This window comes from Thermobia domestica, unplaced genomic scaffold, assembly GCF_964235325.1.
Source record: "Thermobia domestica unplaced genomic scaffold, izTheDome1.hap1.1 HAP1_SCAFFOLD_799, whole genome shotgun sequence".
Classification (NCBI taxonomy): Eukaryota; Metazoa; Arthropoda; class Insecta; order Zygentoma; family Lepismatidae; genus Thermobia; species Thermobia domestica.
This window is the reverse complement of record NW_027656509.1, coordinates 57,770-82,352: the sequence shown is the minus strand read 5'-3', so window position 1 is coordinate 82,352 and position 24,583 is coordinate 57,770. Positions and strand designations below refer to the sequence as shown.

Sequence of the window (24,583 nt, the reverse complement as noted above, 5' to 3'; positions counted from 1 at the left end):
ATAGATATATTGTGTATATGTAATTCAACATATTTGAACCTATCTCCATAATGCACTTTAATGGGTGTAATTTTCTTGTCATATAGATCGATTGGTCGATAAATTTACATACAAAAGGGAAGTAGCATGTTGTAGCATTTGACTGACATAACCCAACCATCGTTTTCATTGGAAACGTTTATCTTATCTTATAAAAATCAACATTAAGGCATTAACACCATTTGACGTATAATAACAACTTCCCAAAGACATAATTTTGCATGTGACACAAATTTTCTCGCTCAAAGGAACGTGAATATGAATTATTTCTGTAAGTGTATTTACCAAAAGATAATTATATGGTTAATAATCTTTTTGCCAAATTCGAAAGGTTATTTGGCAGTAAATAATGGAGTTCTCACTTACCGCGGACAAAAAGTATTTCTGTCTGGAAGCAACATTGCGTGGAATTGCTACGGATGTGATTTTGGGAATGACGGATATTCAAAATATGGTTCTCGTCTTGAAGAATGGATAAAACGAATTGGAAATGCTGGTGGCAATTTCGTCCGTAAGTTATACTTCTATTGATACTTATTAATATTGTTATGTATGCAAGCGCAGATATCCCTACTTTCTCCATACATATTTGGAATTTTTACTCAGTTCTACGAAGTACACACAAAAAGTACGTGCCGTTTCATTCTAATTTTCAAGAAAAAAAATACAGGGAACTATCCTGTGTCTATTTTTCAATAAACCCTTGTTCTTTATTAATGCACAGTTACCATCCCTCTGTCCATTTTGTGTAACATAGTCATCTTTGGGGGTATGTTTCAGACACTGAAAAATAGCACTTCCCAGGGATGATATAGTGGCAAAACGGCGTCCACGAAGAGAATCCTTTAGGCTTGGAAAGAACCAGAAGTCAGTCGGGGCTAAATTTGGCGATTAGGTGGGCGTGGCAGAAGTTCTATACCGTGGTCAGTCAAGAATGAGGTTACAACATTAGCTCGGTGTGGCAGTACAATGTCCATGTGGAGGATGAAATTGCCATTTTCCATTTGGGGTTGTTTTTCAATCACTTTTGGCAAAATAAATAAATAAATAAATAAATAAAATAAATAAATAAAAAAATCTGCATCTAGAAGTGTACGAAAATACTTGTGACCTTTCGGAACAGGGCAGGGCAATGTCACTCCCTGGAATCCCAGAAGATAGTGTGTAACACAGGGATGCAAATAATCACTCGCCCGCTCGCCCGGGGCGAGTGGTTCATCGCTGCGGGCGAGTCTTCAATATCATACCGAAGGTAAGTGAATGATTTCTATTGTGGGATATGGGCTAGTAGCTTTTCTTCTTGGGCTAGTAAAATTGTGTTGCTTATTTGCATCCCTGGGCAATACCTTCTCATTAGATATCACATGACGAAATTTTGAGAGGTGGAATCTGTGTGTTTCCACTGCATTGACTGCCTTTTTGTTTCTGGGTTAAGTAATGGGATCTGTGATTCATCCATTGTCACAACACTTTCCAAGAAATTGGTACCTCTTTTCTGAACAGTGTCAAATTTGTAACACTTGTTCGAATCCTTGCCTCTTTGATAATTAAACATTCATGGAACCTAACGAGAAGAAAGTTTCCTTAGGCCCAGTTCGTTTGGAATTATTCGTTCTACTGTTCCCAGTACTAGCCTCAGTGTATCTCAAAGCTCCTGCATGGAGACACGCCTATCTTCCATTATGAAATTTCCAACACGGGCAATGTTAGCATAAATTAATGCTTTTTTTTTGAACGTCCAGACATTTGCTCATCTTTTACACTCGTTCGTCCTGCTTTGAACTTATGAACCCGCTTCTTAACAGCACTATCCAATCGGCGATTAATATCAGCTGCACAACGTCCAGCTGCGGTAAGGAATTTCACAATTAATCATTGCTCTTCAATCGAACATTCCATATCTCCAGGTAATACACTCGTTCAGGCACTGTGACTCAACTGCTGCCACCTAGTAAACAAAACTTGCATTGCTTAGAGACGAAGGATGGAGGTCTCCGATGCCACAGTTGCTTTTTTGAAATGAGAAAAAAAAGTTTTACAAGCAAATTTAATTCAGTTGTAATTTCGATACACGAAAAAAACATAAACCATAATTTGCGTTCTCACCGCTGTTCAAGTGGCTGGCGCGTGCGCTTTCGGTGCACGGGGTTCAAGGTTCGATTCCGGTGCGAAAACCTTCAAAACATTTCAATGTGTTACAGTAATTTCGATCCCGCATTAAACTGTAGATCCACATCTCATACACTTTCGGTGCTAAAAGGGACACTAAATTCAAATCGAACCAACCAATCTGAATTTGTTTACAGATTTTTATGTAGACAAAATGTTTTTGCAGGCTGGCAATAATGTTTTAAGACTGTGATTTGCGAAATATGTTAAACACGCTTCCGAGAAGTATCAACAATAAAGCATATATACAGGGCCGGCCTTAAGCCGATTGGACCGATTGGTCCCAATCGGGCCCCGCGCTAGTGCCATCTACTCTACTGTCTAATCTAATCAACCCTCCAGTGTTGTTTTAATAGCATATTACGCCCAGAGCAAACAAGTGTGTTCTGGTCCATATGACTAAATTTTGCTCATAATACAGGTAATTAATACATGCCATTCTGCTCGCGGGGTCCCTGGACAAGTGTCTATGGTACCGTTAAGATGGTTCTGCTACTCTCGGTTGTCAAGTACACACAACAACATATTAAACCATAGGCATACATCTATGGATTCCACAAGTGAGGGTATGGCCTCTCCCTAACAAGTAAATGAATAGGTTGTACAAGTAACAAAGAAAGTTCTGTTGCTTTTTCACCCACCACCTTCGAACATGCATATGTCACCTAAGACGTACTTAGAAGATCAAAAATAGTCCCCATCAGCATCGACCTCTTGCTAATGTTCTGGAAGGCCATGGATTCCATCGCGGTAGAACTTGGTGAGCCGTGAAGCGAAGAAATTATCAAGTGCATTTTTCACCTCTACTAGGAATTTGAACGCGTCCTCTAAGGTGATTGTCCAAGGAATGCCACAAGTGGTAATCGGACAGTTCAATATCCGAGGAGGAGCTAGCCACACAGAGCTTAGCGTTGTCCTGTAATAGGAGGACCCCTTTGCGATTCAGAAGTGCTGGCTCCAGAGTTTTGAGTTTTTCTTGAACACAGCTCAACTGCTGACAGTACACAGTTGCATTGATGCTCTGACCAGCTGGTAGCAGTTCCCGATGAACGATGGCGCGAGCAGTCCATCAAACACACAGAAGGACCTTCTTCTGGTGCAGTGCTGGTTCCGGCTATTTTGGAACCGGTCCATGGGATGCTAACCAATGATGACGGCGTTGTGGAGCTTCGTACAGGACCTACGTCTCATCTCATGTCAACACTCTGTTCACAAATGACTTCTTTCTCAGACGAGACAGCAAAGAAACACAGGTGTCTAATCGCGTTGTCTTCTGGCTCGGAGTCAAATCATGTAGGACCCATCGACCCAACTTGTAGTGCTTCCCAAGTTGATAGAATGGTGCCGAATGGTTTCTCCACTCACACTGAAATGTGGTCCCAGTTCCTCACATGCACTGGCGCAAATCCCGGGGGGGACGAAGGGGACATGTCCCCTCCAATCTTGGACCTGGGGGGGACTGTCCCCCCAATAATCTGACGTGAAAAGTGCTTTTTGGGATAAGTGTGATGATTTGTGTCCGCCTGCCACAAAGGAATGTAAAATGAAATTGATATCTCTTGGCTTTTCCATCTTTTAAAAAGGATCGTATTCTGTAGTATTTCAAACTGAACTTCGTGCTGTAGTGCGTTTAGTAGTCTCATCAATATCCACTTCCGCTACTTGGGCACAAATTGCAATAAATGCGAGACGAGGATATGCCCCTATCCTCATGCTGGTAAGTTGTCTCAGCCGTAGGTACGGACACAAATTCCGGGAAAATGGCGGGACATGTCCTCCCCCAACATTTGAACTGGAGGCTCTCCCAATAATCCGATTTGATTTTTTTTTTTTTTTTTTTTTTGCATATAAGTGTGATTATTTGTGTCTGACTGCCACAAACGAAAGTGAGATTAAATTGATTTCTCTTGGCTTTTCCATTTTTAATGAAAATGAAGGCGTGCGACTGTGTGTGACGTAACCTCATGTGAAATTTTATCTCCTCCTCTCCCCTGGGCCCTAGCATACGAAGAGTATATAGATTACCCAATGTCAGTAGAACCCATCTTTTCAGTAAATGCGTATTTCATCTATTTGTAGTATCATCCTAGGCATCTACTCATGCTTCGTAAGCTAACTAACTCTCTGGCCTATTGAACCCGGAGGTTCAATGCCGAGTTCACAAAAGCTCTCCACTGACTTCTATCCTTAGCCAACTGGATCCACTTTCTACTTTGGATTTTTTATTTCTGCGAGATCCATCTTAATATTGTCCTCCCATTTGCGCCTTGGTCTTCCTAATGGTCGTTTTCCGATTTGTCTGCCAGTCAAGACTTTGAAAGCGTTTCTACTTTCTTCCATTCTAGCTACATGACCTGCCCATCTAAGCCACCTAGACTTCATGACCCTAAGAATGTTTGGTAATCCGTATAAATTATGTAGTTCCCCGTTATGAAGTTTCCGCCATTCCCCATTCCTCTTCTTGTTGGGTCCGAATATTCGTCCAGGGTCTTGTTCTCAAGTGCTTTCAGTCTATGTTCTTCCCTCAGAGCAAGCGATCATGTTTCGAACCATACAGAACAACAGGCATGATTATCGTTTTATATATTTTAAGCTTCAAATTCCTCGACAACAAGAGATTTTGAACTGAATAATAACACGGATTTCCTGTTTCTAGTCGACATTTAATTTCTTCTTGAATGATTTTCGTTTGTTAATATTGATCCTAGATATTTGAAACTATCCACTTTATCAAAAGTATTACAGGTATTTAATATTTTAACGCATTCATAATTTGCCATATTACGGTCCCGACGCACTTCCATGTATTTAGTTTTCTCTGCATTTACTCTTAAACCCATGTCCCTGCAAGCGTTTAATAAGATCTTTTAATTTCTTTCTATTATTCTCCTATCATCACCTATTAAATTTACATAATCAGCGCACGCCATAACCTGGTGAGCACAGTTCAACTCTAGGCCCTGGTTGTTATCTTTGATTTTCCTTATAGCGTATTCCAGGACAAAGTTGAATAATAATGGCGACAACGCATCTCCTTGTTTCAGGCCATTCTCGACGTGAAAGCTCGCGGACAAAACTTTTCCTGCCCGAACTTTACTTTTGGATTCGTTTAAACATGCCATAATTAATCGAATTAGCTTTTTCGGTATTCCAAATTCTGTAAGAACGTTGTACAATGTTTCTCTTCTAACCGAGACGTAAGCCTTTCTAAAATCAATAAATAGCTGATGTACCGGGGTATTGTATTCCCACTTCTTTTCGAGTTGACGAATTGTAAATATTTGGTCGATAGTTGATCGATTTAGTCTAAATCCGCACTGATAATCCCTAATAATTTCATCTGCGTATGAGGTCAATCTTGCTAATAGAATGTTAACAGGAGAGAGATGCCTCCATAATTATTACAGTCAGTTTTGTCGCCTTTCTTGTGGATTGGAACAACGATTGATTCTTTCCACTCTTGTGGCAATTCTTCCTTGTTCCAGATAAGAGGTATGAGTTTGTGTATCTTGTTCCACGATTTTTCACCTCCAGCTAAAATTAACTCAGCCGGAATTTCGTCTACACCCGGAGATTTGTGTTTCTTTAATTTCTTTATATCGATTTCTACTTCTATTCGGTTGGGCTCTGGGTTATATGGTTCTGCGGTGTGTATCTCCCTTTCTCCATGCATATTAGCTTTTGGCTGCGTGTTCACCAAATCGTCAAAGAAGTCTTTCCATTTATTTAAAATGCTATCTGTATCAGGGAGAACTGTTCCATCGGCTTTCTTTAATATTAGCACGAGGTTGATAGCTTTTCTTAGAATCGTTGATCCCTTTATACATGTCCCGAATGTTTTTATTTTTACTATTATCTTGAAGTTCCTTAATTTTAGTCTTCAAAAAATCGCGATCCTTTGTTCTAAAAGTTTTGGAAGTTTCCCGCCTAATGTCTACGAAATTTTGTGCAGTTATTTGATTAGGATTTTGTAGCCAACGTAATTTTGCCTGTTTTCTCTTCTCTACTACCTTAATGCATTCCTGGTCGAACCATAGTTTGTTCCTACGTATTTCCGTGTGTCCCAATTTTTCTTTTGAAAGAGGATGCTTCGTAAGCAAAGAAAAGAATTCAATTGCTGGAATATTTTTCTCCATAATCTTAAGGTTACATCTGTTAACTTAAGAGTATATGACATGTTTCAGATTTCTGTAACGATTCCTCATCATTTTGCTCAAATAAAAGTATTGTTGCGTCATACGTAATTGTTATTCTTTCTTTATAGTTTTGTCATTATTTATATTATTATAAAACAATTTTAACGTAGATCTTTGTGGATGTCTAATTAGAAACATACCAATTATAAATATACATGTATTCAGATTTCAGAATGTGTTCACGGCAGTTATTTGTAATACTGATATGTACTACTACTTCATCTACATCGCCTAGTATATAATATACTCTACAAGAGGCTCACCTCAGAAACCAGAGTCATCTACCGTATATGAGTTTCACCCTTATCTAGAATAAGCCTCAAATCTGGCCACCTCCCAATGCTGAAGACAATCAATGGCATCTTTAGGATTTTGTATCGAGGGGCTATGCCCAGGAAAGGAAGTGGGCAATTAATTGCACACCTGAGTTTGAGAATTAAATATACTTTAATTTATGCATAAATTGAAGTTATAATGGCAAGAATTGCAGACCGATAAATCCTATATGGTATGATACAAAAATTTAGGAGTGAATCTAACCCTTTATTCTATTCATACAAGAAAAAGGAAACATCCTCTTGGCCTTCCTAATTTCCCGGGCTAATTATTCCCCCGTTTTGGTTTTCTTTAATTCAAATATTTCCTTCTTTTAAAAATAACTAAACGATATAATTTTTCCTTTGTTATAATAACTAAAGTCCCGTCATGTTGATATCCGCGTAAGTTGGTGTGGAACACCAGTTTCGCTTATCAACTCCTCTTAGTTTTGGTGTTATTGATGACGGTCGACTTGAATCACAACTGACAACGGTCGATAAAGTATGATAGGCGAAACGAAAGAAAGTAACGTTAAGAAAAGGAAACAGAAACGTAGAAAGGACGAAAGAAAGAACAAAAGAACATAATTCTTTCATGGAATGAAATTTGACAAATGCAGTATTATTTCTGAACAAAGAGTATAAGAAAATGGAAAGTCAATGACATTCTTAGAAATGGTAAGAAGAATTATTGTTGTATGTGGTATGCGAAAAACTAACAAATTTATTTCAGGGGGAGCTTGAGCCCGATAGACCCCTAAATATGGCACTGAAGACGATTCTGCTCCCCTGATCCTCCACAACTTCAACTTTTTCAATTTCACAAATATTTTGAGCATTGTATGTATATATATTATGGGAACGGTCTTACCCGTCCCCCCCAATGTTCAAGACAGATTTGCGCCGATGCTCACATGTCTGGCCACTGTTCGCCTCAATTGCTGCCTGAAGATCTTCATTTTGTACATGTGTTGGTCTTCTGGCACGTGGTGCGCCTTCGAGTATTTCGTCACCGTCCTTAAACTTGTTAAACCACTCTGCACTCTCCGCGTAGTCACGACGCCCTCACAAAAGGCCTGGCATATCTTCCGCTCCGCTGCAGCGGCCTTTGACCCCAGTTTGAACTTGTACAGCATAACGTCCTTATGACACTCTGTGGAGGTCCGATATTCACTTTGTTCTTACGCAAGTTCACAGTGTAAGTGAACTGCCACAATCAGGTAGTATGTTGGATATACCCACACCAACAACTGAGTTTCGACTTATCTCCGCCATTCGCATTCAACTCACAGTGTGAGGGCCAATTGAACACAGACCTCCACAACAAGTGACAGAAATTTCTTGGTTACCTTTATATTAAGTTACTGGGAATAAGCAATTATTTTATGAATTTAATGCTGCAGTATTTAGTTTATTTTTTAGGTTTACAACTTCTATTGTAAAAATAGTTATTATATCCAGGGAGTATTCTGCACCCCCAACACCCTTAATACTACCCCAAATTTCCTTACACACATCCCTGGGAGAAAAAATATTGTTTTCTTTGAGTTTGTGTAAAAATGTATATTATTATTCTGGGTGCACTCCCTCTTTTCTTTTGAACGCTCCACTAAGTAAAAGTTCCTGGCGTTCTTAGTGATTATGCCATGTGACACTACCCTGAATACCGAGATGGTACCATATAAATCAGCCTCAGTGCGACTTCTGTGCATATTCTTTCTCTTATTACAGCTATATTAAAAATACAAAACGAGAGAACAAACTTTGCCCTCTTTTGTGAAAAATCCCGCGGATGTACTTTTTTAGAAATCAAATCAGGGAAACCGAATGTATATTAATGCATACTAAATAGGTGGCTGCTTATGAAGGTTTGTCTTCTAACTCGAATAATCCAATGGAAACTATGTCATCCATCTTCTATCAGTTTTTTAAGGTTTGTGATCGTCTCATACCATTTCATTTTGTCTGCAGTCGGTAACGATTTCAAGCTGATTATACCTTCGTATGTAGCGACCTGCGATGTTCTCAATAGCATCCATTAGGTTTTCCTGATTTGAATTCTTTTCAAAAAAGATACAGTTGTTAAGAAATATTTGAACTAACGAATTCATATCAATGTGCATTTCATTATGTCTTACAAATATAAACTTATGGATATACAGAATTCACCATTGTATTTCTCGTAAAATTCTAGCCCAATTTTATATATTAATGACCTCCTTTCTATTAAAAAAGTCGAGCGATTAAAAGGAAAAAAAGAAGAAAGAGAAAAAAAGAAAGAAAGAAAGAAAACAAAACTCCGCTCGTAACAAAAGAGGGGGGAAGCTCTGTATCGTGCAAATGAGAAGCATGAAATAAGTCGTGAGTGGGAAGCCTTCGCCCTTGGTGGTGATATTCATGAATCTATCGGCTTATGTCTAATTATATAGGAATATATAATCCATTTCTTACTTTCGAACATACAAGGTTCAACCAAAATAAAAACAACTTTTATATCGGACTTCCGAAGAAAAATAAAATAAAATAAATACATGACCGTGTTTATTATATATAGAATTCCCAGTCACGACCCCCTTTTCAGTTTTATTAAAAACAGAAGAAGTAAAGAAAAGAAGAGGAAGATGGGATAGGAGGAGAGGAAAAGAGGGAAAGTAAGAAGATGAGGAAAGTTTAATTTAACAGTTTATTCAATATTTCCGAAAGTTCTTGACTAGTATCCAGTACTTAAAGTATAAATGATGAAGTTAACAGCATGTTAGAATTGACCAGAGAGAAGAACAAAACAAATTCAAAGTAACACACATGTTTGTCGAAGATTTTGACTTTCGAGGTTCTCCCATGATGATCGTTCGTTCAGGCTATTTCTTTCCCTTCTGCTTCTTTTATAGAGCCAACTTAAATTGAGTTAGTATTGACTTCTCAACGACGTTAATTGTTAACTACCATTAATTACAGAAAGTCACCCATATATGTAAAAAGAATTGGTGCACTTAATACTAAACCTACATTTCACTCACACTCACATTCATACAGGACAATGTATACTTCGGGTTGCATTTAGTTGAATTAAACTAACCTAACTACATTTCTATAGACATTTATTACATTCCAAGAAAACGTAATTTGACAGAACAGGGAAAAAATTTCGATACATGAAAAGAAAATAATAATAGTAATAATATGGTTCATAGGCATGCACAGAAATTTGTTACTTTTCAACAATATCGAATAACACATTTCTCTTTGCAGATACATTAAGAGTTGGACTACGTTACAAAAAATCGACAAAACGAAAGAAGAAGAGGAAAAAACAAAGGTCAACATTGAACAAATTTAAGATTCAGTACGAACGAATACATATCAATGTGAAAGAAGAATGAAAAAATATAATTGGTTAATCATTTGAAAAAAAATTGATAGCATTTTTATTGAGTCTCTATCCCAAGAAGGGAAATTTCGACAATTTTATGAGTCCTTTTCTCACGTCGATAATAACTCCTTTATCAACTCTCTTTATGCACTATGATTGGCGTCCATGAGAGTAGTTAGTCGTTTGTCTTAACTACAGACAAAAAAGTTGCTTCAGATTATATATATTTTCCATTTAGTAACTTAACGCACTTGGTATGAAAATTCCAAATTTCTTGAGATTTAAAATAGTGAATCTAGTCCCAAACATTGGGAACATATTTCTATTATATGATATTTCAATGGAGCTAGGTCTCTGGACCTATCCTAGGTCCTGTATTTACATTACGAAATTATTAACCACATTCAATTCATTGAATTTTATTCCTGGTCTAGATCGTGAAGTTAAGAGATTCTAGTCACCGAACTGGCGAATGACAAATAGTTATGTTTCCGGTCGTAGGGGAAGGATTTAGGGCACACTGTTTCATAATTCACTGATTTCGTTATGGTTTCACAAAATAACTTTAGATACGGATTAGATTATTTTTACGACCTGTTACTTGTTCTATTTACATGCAACATTTAACATAGTATTAAAAATTAAATAGTTACGAACATTAATAACAAATCCGTAAGTTATTATTTATTACAAGTTACGCGGTAATACTCTCCAATCACAACTAGTTGGTCCATATCGGGTGTCAAAAATCTATGGTAACCTAAAACAACCAGGGTAAATACCGAGCCCTTTACATATTCGCTCATATATATATTCATATTACTCAATATAATAAATTTTATTCTAATATCAATCTTAGTATTTCGTCGACACTTAATTTTCTACATAACCTTTTCATATTCAACAAGTATTCAGATTTTCTTGGCTCAAAACAAAACAAAAAATCCTGTCTAACGAAGATTCTTTTCTTTTAATAAGGTTGCAACATTGAAATGTATATATAAACCCGATAATTAATAATTCAATTTACTAAGATCCTCGTATCGAGAAATGGTTGATATTATTTAATAAGTTGACACAAGAAGTGGAAATACAACAAATAGAACAGGCACGTAATTTTTCAAACTATGTAAGCATATATATATATATATATATATATATATAATATGTATGTATGTATGTATATACAGTGAAAGAAAAATCAAGATTATTTGAAATTAGTGGGCCCAAACTACTAATACATATACACCATATAACCAATCAATAGAAAGAAACGAGAAGTCAGTAATCAATGGGTATAGTTTGTACGATCGATGAACAATAATCAAGCTTCTGAGAATCTGAAATCGTAGTGTACCCTCTCGTTAGTCCCTCCCATGGTGGGTTGACTATCGTGAAAAACGGTAGTAAGTTGTTCTGAAATACAGGAAATGCCTCCACGAATTGTATCCCTCGATGTCTCAGTTAGTACATCCAATCGAATTAAGTGATATGAACATTGTATGTTTTCAATAGTTTCAGAATAGGAGGGGGGAAGGTTGAAAAAAATCTTGAAGTAAGAAGGAAGAAAGAGACAAGATAGAGAAAGTGACGCCAGCGAAAGGTGGAAGATTGAGGTACTACTCACTACACAGACGAGTGATCGAATTTAAATATATAACAACTCACAGCCAAAAATATTCACATATGCCGAAAGAGGGTGACTTACTTAAATACGTAGTCCAGAAAGTTATCTCCAAGCCCGCAACGAGCCCGTACCCACAAGGGAATTTTCAGAAAGTCGAAAGCTTTAAGGAAATTCCCCTCCTCGCTGTATCCGGTTGAGTTCTTGGAGACCACGGCCTTACCGGAAGGTCGGTGCAGAATCTTAATTTGGAATTTTTGAAAAAAATAATCCGACCTCTCAGAAAACTAAGAAACACCAAAATAGTAATGAAACTAGAGTAAAATAATTGCTAAGATATCCCTAACTAGTAATTTGCCAAAATAAAAATTAATAAACTGAATTTTGGATCGGTGCTTTCAGTGACCAAACATCACCGATGGCTACCCTGAGCAGACAGCCCAAGGTCTGGGATGTCGATTAATTTCCATCATCATCCAATTAGACTAAGAAAACAAAAACGAAAATACTTTAGAGGATCAGGGGTCGACATGCGGGTACGCAATGTACCTAGATATTATTTTAGTAGCGGTTGATTTAATTGGATAGCCTCATCCGATCTATTAGCTATATGAATACTGCACGGTAAATAATGTAAGCAACGTAGAAAAAATCTCGGAGAGTCAATGAATGTTAAAGATACAAATAACCAAACCTGTACTTTCCGATGATCCCAGGATATAACAGTTATTTTTCTTAATTATCATTTCCGTAAACCTTCAAATGTAATTCCTACATGATGCTACCCTATCTGATGAAATTCTTAAGTACCGGGGCTGTTAATATGAGATACTTAAATGTGAAGTAACGTATAATTCCCAACTACACATTACTATCCAATAGCAAACTCGGTTGGATGAATGTATCGGTGTAGAAGTCAAAACGCGAGAGATTTTCAGTAAACATATTCATATTCTCAATATAATATACACTGGGCCTATCCATTTAAGTACAGGTGTCCTATCATCTCATTCATTTTATATCATAATCGTATTTACTATATCATTACATGTATTCATTATTTACTCATTTCCACGAGAAGTAATATTTTACAGACACGCTATTACATACATTTACACGCAGGCTATACACATATTACATTATGCACGAATAAATCTATAATTATAACAATCCGTCACGCTTAAACTGCTACACGATAACATTGATCGAACCACGGACTCTTCGTTCCGAAACACCAAAATTATATTTACTTCGCAGTAGAGATGCAAAAAAGCCAGCTTTTTTGAATCGATGTTTTTTTTTTTACATAAAAGCCGGCTTTTTTGGGAAAAAACGAGAATTTGGAAATTTTGGCTTTTTTCATTTTCATGATTTTTCTATCTAAATAGCTTTCTTATAGTATATTCTATAGTTAGATAAGAATTTCATGACCTACTGCCATTTTTAGCTCTGTAATTCACCATCAAGATGGATGGAGCACATGTTTTACGAATTAAATAACATGAAGAATGTAGTATTTGAGGGCAATTTTACAGGCTATTTAACTTTATTTTAACTTTTAAGTTATCGACATTTTTTTTCTTCTCTAGGTCATTTTAGTTTGTCATCCGTGTTTCATTTCTAAGAGCTTAGTACTCTAGCTTCTAGCACAAAAGTTAAACTTACGTTTTTCTATATATCCGCCAAAGTATACGTTTTTCAATATGTCCGTCAAACCGTACTTGCACATTTCTGTTATACTGTAGTTGTGCAATGATTTAGCAATAATTTTCCGGATACAACCTTGAATTCCAATTTATACAAATAATCAGTAGCGGATTTAGAAAAGTACTTTGGGAGGGGTTTTTCTTACTTATGTTTAGTTTTTCTAAACATTCGTAATTTTTATTTGACGGGAGCTTAAAGTTTATGAGTAAAGGCATAACTAATAGATATTTCGTTCGTTTAAACATTCCGCAAATTTGGAGAACAAGCTTCAGTCCGAAAGACCGACCCCCTAACCTTCGCAAAACCATCACTGCTGGTAATTAGTAATAATAACAATTTAAAAACAATAAGAAAGGAAATCTGCCAACTCCTACACTCCTAGTCGGCCAATACACGCACTATTTCTACATTCACAGGTGGAATGAAGAAAAGCGTTGTCAGAATGGTCGAATGCTGGGTTGAATCCCGGACTTCCCGATAGAAGCGCAAAAGCTAACCACTCAGTCATGTTTATTGTGCAGTTGTATTTAGTTTAAATATATTTCGTAGTCCTTTTTTTTTGGTAGGGGGGTTCCGTAATGATATGTTGAATCCCTCTTGTTAAAAATTCAGAAAACTTGAGGATTGGATAAACCGTGATGGTGGTTATATAAAACTCAAATATAGAATTTCAAGAATATACAGAACCAAAAGCTCTAGATGTGCAGCCTTTAAGTGTATCATATAAATGTAAGTATTTTTCTTATGTTTTATTTTAATTTTATTTTGTTTCAAATAGAGGGAATGGAATATTTTGAAGTAAAAATACTACATACAATTTTGCTAGTTATTGGTTTATTTTTTTAAAAAGAAGTTTTTATTTTTAGGGTTAGCTCGTTTACACCAGCTGTTTTTTTTAAATAACTGGTTTAAATTTAAAAAAATAAAGAGAACAAAAATGCGAACTTCATGGTGACGTTTCCACATGTCAAATCATCTGCATTAGTCTTATTTCCTTTTCACCTTTTAATCAAGGTGTCCCATGTTCAATTCTCGGTCGAACCACAGCTTTTCTTTCATGTGTAAACCAAGTAGCGGTTCGGAGGTCAGTTTAAGCGAAAGTCTTCTCCTTGATAACCTCGGTATTACGTAATGATGTTAAGCCTAAACATACGAAACGAAACCAAATTATATATTTCTGCATGCCTGTTGTTTTATAAAGAAGCCAAGGTTGCTTAAATATATTGATAGAAATTGGCAAAATTTATCGATTGCCTACGTAGCTTCCAACATTAGCTTGGATTGGACTTTCAATGATATCTACATACTAAATTTGTAATTTAATACCTCAGTTTTAGCGTATTGATTATGATACGTTGACCTTTAAATTTTACATGAAAAGCAATAACAGGATTTTCCCGTTATTGTTTTACATTTAAAATAATGACGGGATTTTCCCGGTGGCTAGGGCGGGAGTTTCTCAATTTAAGAAATTTACTGAACGGACTTCTTTAAGCTTATGGGACCTCTTCCAGCATAATCCCGTTGTTGCATAATAACACCAAGGCGAAACAAACTTATTTCTGTGAATAGTAATATAAATACATAGAGCAAAATATCTAAATAAAAAAAAACAGGTTTAAACCCAAAAAAACCTGGTTTAAACTCCCCCCAAAAAACGGGCTTTTGTCATTTTCAGAAACAACCATGGTTCTTGCCAACTCTGCTTGCTTTTGTATATAAGAGGTTAAAAAAACTTTATTCTATACACTGGTTAATCCTTTGGAATTCATAATGTAAAAATGTTGAAGTAAAATTGTTTGAAATATCTTCTCGAAATTCATGGTTTATTTTCGAGGTTTTATATTATTATCGGCATCAACCACTAATTAAATGACTTTTTGTGTTATAGAGAAGCGAAACAAAGTCTGCTTTATCAATTTAAAGCAGAATTTTGAAAAAAGCCCAAAATTTCCCAAGCAAAAAAGCAAAGCAGAAAAAACCGAGTTTTTTTTAAAAAAAGCCGGTTTTTTTCCGAGCCCTTGCATCTCTACTTCGCAGTTTTGTAAAAGAAATCCATATGTGTATTCACTGAAAGTTAAATTGTCAATGATTATTTTATTTCTGATTTGCTGATAGAACTAAACCAACAATGAAATCTTTCTACAGCAACGGTAAAAGTGAATTTAATATTGCATTTCAAAACAAACAGTAACATCATGTAGGCTTACTTCTATTAAGAAAATATGCATTCTTGATTTCAGTTTCTAATTTATTATTTAGGTTTCTAATTGAGGTAACGAGCTGTAATTTTCAACACTATAAGCTCTCATGCTATTTCATCGAAACGTATACTCATATGAACCGAAAACCATGTCCACTGGATGTAATTTGAGAATAAGGAGCGATAATCAAAAACCTAGATCGCTAACTCATGCAATGACGTAATGTCAACAAACAACTGATAAGCAAAAACGGACACGATGGCGCTGCGGTAGAGAAATAATTTACTGTGTACTAAAATATATCCTTACACTTATTAATCAAAACTCTAATATTTACTCTTGTTTAGTGTACTTCGAGTTAGACAAATGGTATTAAATTAACGCATGGTAAATACACTGTCCTCACAGCAAAATCACGCACTCACACAGAACTACTAACTACATACAACACTATAAGTACTACACATAAAACTACTAACTAAACAAGCACCATTTATTATATGCATATTAGAGGCAAGTACCTGATATATTAAACTTAAAACACATTACTCCCTTGTCGGTATATAAAGTTGGCTCTATTGAACGTTTGGGGGATAAAATGAGAAGGGTAACCCTAGGTCCAATACCAATTATTTAAAACATATTTACTAGAGTTTGATGTCCTGAAAGTGAATAGGAGCCCTTTTTGTTAGATTAAGCTATCATTCTGATAGTTAATATTACAACTATGAAACCTACTATGTACATGCACTTACTGAATAATAAAAACAATCATATCTACCAAATACACGAACAAAATGCACAAAACAGGTCGTATTTTTCCTAATCCCTAACTGAATTTTATGGTTTGAAAGAAAAGGAAAGTAAAATCACACTTTCATTCTGTTTGTGCTAGCTTAGCAGCAACATGGCGTCCTGTAAACCGGAATCTGATATTTCACTGAATTATTGTTTTTTAAATTAAAAATGCAGAGTTTTTGGGCTCCTACGCCGTCTTCAGTTTTTAACTATAAAATTAAATTGAATTTTACCTTGCTCTCATTAAAAGATCAGTCCTTTCCAGCAGAAAGATGGTAATCTATTTTACGGTTTTGCTCCCAGAAGCGTCCACGGTAAGAATGATAACATTGCGCCGAAAAGGACAGGGATAGAAGGATTCCACCAATCAGGGCGGAGTCTTTCAGTCGCGGAAATTACAAAGCAAATAGAAATTGGTGAAATCCAGATATAACCGGATCTGAAATTGACTATGGACTAGTGAGAGGGGGTGAGGGAAGGTTTAGTTACCTGGCCAAATTCAGCATTGGTCTGAAATTAAGAAAATTTATATCCAATGGCGGAACTATGTTTCGGTATGACTCAGAATGGTAAACCTTGTAACTATTCAACTTGTATACGTATGCGAAAATGGAATTTACAATTAATCAAAATATAAATAAATATGTTATTCCGTGAAAATATGATTCCTAATGAGACCTTTCGATTCATTACATTTAATTTGAAGTAAAGAGGATAAATACATCGTGTAATTAAACCGAAATCGAATTTTTTAAAAAAAGTCACTAGGTATAGGGTGAGTAAAAAATAGTTGCCATTACTTTCAACTGTAATGGTACATTACAGCGAGATACAAGATGGCAGACCTCAAGATAGTGAAAACGATAAGCATACCCTCCGTAGTAAAACATTCCACTTTTTAACAAGCACTCTGCATGGTTCAACAACTGACCATGGTGGAGGTGTTAAAGTTGCAATACGTCGTCCGAGGTCATTCCATGCATGTTGAATGGGATTGAGGTCGGGTAACAGTGCTGACCAATCGAGACGAGATGTCTTCATGCTGCAGGTAATCTTCCACCAACTGTGCCCTATATGAACTTGCATTATCATTTATAAAACGAAATTCAGAAGAACGGAACAATCGGACATACTGTTCAAGAATGATGTTCTTGTAGATCTTAGCTCTTCTGTTCATTGCTCGGAACATATAAAGTGGTGTACTGGCCTGTAACGTGTTGCCGCTGTATACCATAACATGAGGGCCTTCATACTTGACCTTTTAAACATTTTAATGGTGGTAACGTGTTCCTAGAACCCTCTCCAAACTAAATCGTGACTCATCACTGAAGAGTAGACTACTCCACTCCCTAGAATCCGCCTACTGTGGGCTATATACCACTGTACATGTGCCTGGCGCTACTGTAGTGTGAAAAGAATGCACTTAAGGGGTCGCCGTACATACTCGTACCTCTGAATTTTTGTAATCGCCGATATACAACTTGACGAGATAAGTGGATCCCAGTGCAGCTACAAGGTCTCGACCTAGTGCACCTGCTGTGCTCGTTGATCTTTGTCAGAAATTTAAGACCAGATAAAGATCCACACGCGGCGCTGTTGTACGTTGATGACTCTACCATACTGGCTTTCAACCCTTTGGGGATCCGGGGTTTTTGAGCTATTTTTTAGACTTTCAGTCAAGCAACTACTGCATCGTCACTATTTACCCTAGGATCATGGTTCATACCTCATTCTCTTCAGAATGGAGCTGGCTTTCAAATGGTATTACTTGCATGTACCAGGAGAGGGAAAAATGATGTCAAACGGAAAATTTCGGAGGATTTTTTTCCCACTTTGGTCCCCTCTGGAACAGCCCTGTGTGAACGTAGAGATCTTTAAAAACTCTGATAAATAGTACTTGGTATACTGAATGTGTGTGCCAAATTTCAAGTTTCTACCATGAATACTAAGGGCGGGAGAAATTTTATCATGAATTCCCACAATGCCCAAAATTACAGCAAAACACTATGATCTCAGGTAAAAAAAAAATCGTGAGACATCTCTATTTACCTTAGGACTGTAATCCGCCAATCATTCTCTTTGGAATAGAATTGTCTTTCGGGCAGTACCATTCACATGTCTCCATCATGTATCTAAGGCGAGAAATTCCCGAAAAAAATGGAATTTTTGGTCTAAAAATCCCTTTTTTCAACTTTTAGCCCCTCTGGACCCCCCTGTTTTAACGTAGAAATCTGAAAAAACTGTTAAATGCTAGTCGGTGGACTGAATGTTAGTGCATAATTTCAATCTTCTAGGTGCAAAAATAACCCCGCAAAAAATATATATACCGACAATGTCCCATATTCCCCTATACAGAAGTATATTTTGATAAAAAATCCCTGACACATCCCTAATTACTTTAGGACTGTAATCCGCCAATCATTCTCTTCAGAATAGAACTGCCTTTCAGACGGTATGACTCACGTGTCTCCATCATGTATCTGAGGCTGGAAAATCCCGAACAAAGGGATTTTTTGGTCTAAATATCTCTTTTTTCAACTTTGAGCCCCTCTGGACCCTCTGTTTTAACGCAGAGATCTGAAAAAAATACGATGAATACTACTAGGTAGGCTGAATGTTTATGCACAATTTCAATCTTCTAGGTGCAAAAGTAAGCCCGCCAAATATATATATATATATAAAGACAATGTTCCAAATTCCCGTATACAGAAGAATATTTTGTAAAAATTCCCTGAGGCATCCCTATTAGCCTAGGGTCATGTTTCGCCCATCATTCTCTTCAGAATAAAACTGCCTTTCAGACGGTATGACTCACGTGTCTCAATCGTGTATCTAAGGCGGGAAAATCCCGAAGAAAGGGATTTTGGGGTAAAATATGTCTTTTTTTCAACTATTTGTCCCTCTGGATCCCCCCTGTTTTAACGCAAAAATCTGAAAAAAAATCTGGTAAATACTACTCGGTGGACTGAATGTTTGTGCACAATTTCAATCTTCTACGTACAAAAATAAGCGCGCCAAAAAATAATGAACATAGGCTTAATAAATGAAAATATATATTTTAGAATTATGACGTGATCACCTCCTATGTGTCGACGCAAGAAGGTGTGAAACCATACGTAAGGTGTTCTACAATGCCTCTGGACTTGAAAAAATAACCGGATGAAAAAGCTCAAATAGGAGAGTTATAACGCAATGTACGTACCATGAAACAGCCGTATGGTACAAATTGTACCATGGGATCTCCAAAGGGTCATGTTTTCACTAGGCAGGAAACGATTTTACAATCCATACACAACATTGTGAACAAGATTCAAATTCATAAGCACACACAATTGAGGTTGGCCCATTCCTAATCTATCGATGATGCAACCACCCATTACATCATTCGCATGCATTCTCTGAACCATAGCGTGTTCCTAAGACATGATCATTATAACCGATGTGCACTGCACACTCCTAAAACCACATGCCGTTCCGTGAATCTTCTGCTACGGACGTGTTATCGCAGTATTATATCTATGATGATGTTTGTCCACCATAAATTCCACTTGGCGCGAGCTGGGATCGAACCAGGACCCCATGCATCAGAGGTAAACGCTCCATTACTGAGCCACCACAGTCCACGATTTTACTTCCGTTTTTGTTCACAAATGTTTTAGTATACAAATACCTTGTATGTTTGTGATTGTTTCTTACTTAGTGAAGTTCTTATATGGATACGGCTTCTAAGAAGCGTAAAGTGAGTATGATGCAAAGATAGAAAGCTCTTTCGCTGTCGCTGGAGCTGTAAAAGCAATACAAGCAAAGTGGTGCTTTCATCTCAAGAATAAAGGTTCATCTACAAACGAAGAATGATTTATTCTCAGTGAAAGTAAGCTAAACTCAGCTCTTACTGCAGTGGATTTGATTCATGATTCGAACGAAGTGAGAGTTAATCTGAACGAATCTAATACATGGTCTTCGAGAAAGAATGATTCAGTTTCGTAGGACTGCTGTACAGAAGTAGCGGTACCTGGTTGGTTGAACAATAAACCGTGTGATTTGGCAGTTCAAGTAGTTTGTTGTCATGTGGAGGGCAGGTATCACTGTGATGTAATGATTTTCAAAACGAATGGAAGCGCAAGCTGAAATGTGCACAGAGCATTGAGTAATAAGGTTGGAGTGGTCACGGAATTGGAGTACTGTTGGTTCGTTATCATAAGTGAATTAAGTAGTAACTTGTGCAAAGCACTACATGACGTTTAGTGTATTTTGGTGTACCAGAAGTGTTTTCGCGAACAAGAACGATGTCAACCGTGTAGGGGAAAAGTCTCGTGTGTTATGGCTGGTGAAACAGAAATCAGTGATTACAAAGCAAAGATAATTTACAAGCCAGTATCAGAAATCTATACAGCCTTTTAATCTGTCCAAATAAAATGAACCTAGATCCTTAGAAAAATAGTACGTCTAAATATTGCCACCAACTAAATATATATGGCACATAGAAGATAGTAATAGAAGATGACGGAAGAGATAAAAAATAAAATGTAAAAAAGTGGCACACTGGAAGATTAATGATTCAAACCTGCAGGGGAACGAAGAAAACCAACACAGTAAGATACACAAAGGAAAAACTGTGTCTCGGTACTGTAGCATCATGGATATATGTGTAAATGTTCATTTTAACATGGATTCGAGTCTTGTATACAAGAAAGTACTTAGTTTTTGTTTTAATATAGAATCTCTGTTCTATTGCAAAGAAAATGCATGGATGTATGTGAGAAAATTATAAATATATTACGGTTTTGTACTACAGTACGAGTACATTAAACCACTTTGTCCCTAACATATACTCTTGAACAGAAATCGAAATAGAAATATGTTTACCATAGAAACTAATACTTCAGTATTCTGCGCATGGGGTTTCATGAAAAAAAAGATGGTAACTAAACCATATCAATATTATAGGTAATTTTAAGCCCTACAAAATTTACCAATTACGTTTGTTAATGAAACTTCGGCGTTACTTGCTATCCCTTAAGTGTCTTTAAGTACTTGCTACCTCTTAAAGAAAAATATAAGCTGCAATCTAAAATCTGACATGTAATTGTATTGTATTGTATTTATTTCATCCTTTTTTCATACATTTAGCACTGTATTACAATACATATGAAGTGGACACGTCATTTATATATGAATACAAAAGTAAAAGAAACAATAATAGTGAAAATTACACACACTAGGTTAATAATTAAGCCTTACTTCTTACATCTTATTACACTGTACATTTTACATGACATCACTGTTAAAAATAAACTTAGCAATTATTACTTGCAGTGTATTTAGAAATCCTCCAACAAATATCTAATGCTAAAAGCGAGTAATGACATTGATTTACTGTACATCATGTAACATTTCTATTCACTTAGCAGTTCATGTATTCCTCTACCGAGTAAAAGCAATGTTGTAATAAATATTTCTGGAGTTCTTTTTTTAAATTTAGTAACAGAGTCCTGAGCTTGTATTTCTTTCGGAAGTTTATTGTAAAGCATGATACCCGCGTATTTACACCCTTTTTCATATAATACTGTTCTGTGTTCTACAATAGAAAAGTTTTGTTTGTTTCTTGTATCATGATCATGTTGCTGTTCTACTCGCGTAAGGATACCTTGTAGGTGTCTCTTTACAAATATCAATAGATTTAAAATATACAAACAGGGCACTGGAAGTATACGAAGTTTTTTAAATATTGGTTTGCAGTGATCTTTTGGTTTAGCAGTTGCCATCATTCTTATTATTCGTTTCTGTATCGTAAATATTACTTTAGCCTTGTGTGTATTTCCCGAAAATATAATACCGTAGTTAAATTCGATTGGAATATTCCAAAGTAAATTGTTTTTAAAGTAGACTCTCTTAAAACATTTTTAAGTACTTTAATTGCGAAATATATTTGCTTTAATTTTTTACTAAGCTTAGTTATTTGCACATACCAGGAAAGATTTTTATGTATCCAAATTCCTAAGAACTTAGTTGAGTTTACATATTCTATTTCGTTATTTTGAGTTACAATGTTCCTAGGCTGTGTATGTTGCGCATGTGATGAAAATTGATTGCTTGTGTCTTTTCAATATTTAATTTAAGCTTATTTTCTTTAACCCAGTGAGATAGTTTACAAAGGATTTCGTTTGCACTACCTTCAACAACCTCATTTGTTTTACCTTTTACTATAATATTAGCGTCATCTGCATAAAGGGATGCTTCTGCTAGAGCAATATTACTTGGTAGGTCGTTAATATATATATAAATAATAGCGGCCCTAATACAGATCCTTGTGGCACTCCACATGTTATTTCTTGTTTCTCTGATATGTAGTATGTAGCTTGGTTTGTATCCCTGTTATTGTATGTAATTTCCACTACTTGCTGCCGATTTTTTAGATACGATTGAAACCATTTGGATGCAGTGCCTCTTATTCCGTAATCTTGTAGCTTTGAGAGAAGATTTCTAAGTCAAATGGTTTCGAAAGATCCAGGAAAACATTTATACATTTCTCTTTACTATCTAAACTTTTATGTACACTTTCCACGATGTTATATATTGCAGTTTCCGTTGATTTCCCTTGTAGGAAGCCATGTTGCTCGTGTGTTATTAGATCATGTTTAAGTAAAAAGGTTGCTAGCCGGACACTCTTTTGTGGTTTCTAAGATTTTTGAGAAAATTGAGAGAAGCGAAATAGGTCTATAATTTTCAAGCGCTGATTAGTCACCTTTTTTATATATTGGTTTTACTTTTGTAATTTTTAATATACTAGGGAATTCTCCACTTGAGAACGACATATTTATGAGGAAACACAGGGGGTCAGCAATATATTTAATGCTTTTCTTTACAATACTTGGCAGTATGCCGTCTACGCCAGCTGACCATTTACTTTTCATAATAATATAATGTTATTATTTATGATGGTTTTGTTCAGTAGCATACACAAAATTTGTTCAATGAAAGCTTCAAGCATCCAAGCTCATATCATTTCAGGTCACATATCAATTATACAAAAAAATAAAATGAAAACCGAATAAAGCAACTCGGATGTAAGGTAAAAGAAGGAAAGTGAAAGATAATAAACTTTGCAGGTGAATCTCAAACACAGTACCTTTCCTTACATATTGGCTCCTTCGGATGCTCTTGGTGGCTCTTATGTTCTGTTGTTCGGCTTCTCGGGCAGCTTTCGCTGCACAGACAACTTGTGCAAGTGTTGCAGCTTAAGCCTCCATCTTCCAAATCTTCGTAGTTCCGCCTCAACATCGATCCCTCTTGGGGCGGAGCTCGAAAACAGTGGCCTGATCAGTCTGCTCTGGGTTCAGGATCTTTTCCACATTTCGAAATATGTTCTAGCCATGATGAAGCTGGTGGTAACCCTTTTTGGTACCCAAAATCAACAATTGAAATACAAGTTTCACCGGGACAGAGGTTCGGATCTACAAGGCAAGTTCGTTGGTGAAAAAAATGTTCGTATAACAGTTACTAAATATGCACTTACATTACTAAATTGGATTGAGCGAGTTTATATTTTACACGGAGAAAAATGCATAGTCCAGTCGGCATGTAAATGCTGTTTTTACCAGGTTACGCGCGTCACCACATTAAGTACTGTTGTTTCATCCGTAGTACGATCTATACCACCGTCCAGCGAAAATTTTGTATTGTGGGACCACCATTTTAAATCTAGAATTAACGCAATACCCATTCCGACGGTGGTAACTTACGTTTATAATGTTGTTACCACCTTCCTACGGCTGTCCCCTCTTGGTTCTTTCTAAATCTGTGACTCCCTACCTTACGAGAGTAATAGTTTTTAACACGAAATCCATCATGTGAATAAAGTTATCCAATCACAGCGAGTCTAATTCGACACCGAACTCCAGACTCGGCATGGTGTTCCCACCCGCTGTACTTTTATACATGAAATTGCATTACTTAAGGAGCGCACCCGCGTAAATACGATGTATCCACACAGAAATCCTAGTCCTTTTTTTCTTAGTGTAGTTATGTTCAATGATTTTAAGGAAGAAACAACCGAAGAAATGAATGTAAATAACCTTCAAATTAGTAGTCACTTCATAAGTGTATCCAGATCTATGTTCAATGATTTTAAGGAAGAAACAACCGAATGAATGTAAATA

At 36.3% G+C, this 24,583-nt stretch overlaps 1 protein-coding gene across 1 annotated transcript in view; it reads left to right on the top strand.

Moving 5' to 3' along the window:
• Window positions 1-370: 370 nt before the first annotated feature.
• LOC145677345 (mannan endo-1,4-beta-mannosidase-like) overlaps window positions 371-24,583 on the top strand; it is a gene marked incomplete at its 5' end in the record, with an annotated part of 74,617 nt that continues 50,404 nt past the window's right edge. The window contains one exon of the mRNA XM_081747871.1: window positions 371-550. Coding sequence (XP_081603997.1) covers window positions 371-550 — 180 coding nt within the window. The remainder of the gene's footprint in view (window positions 551-24,583) is intronic.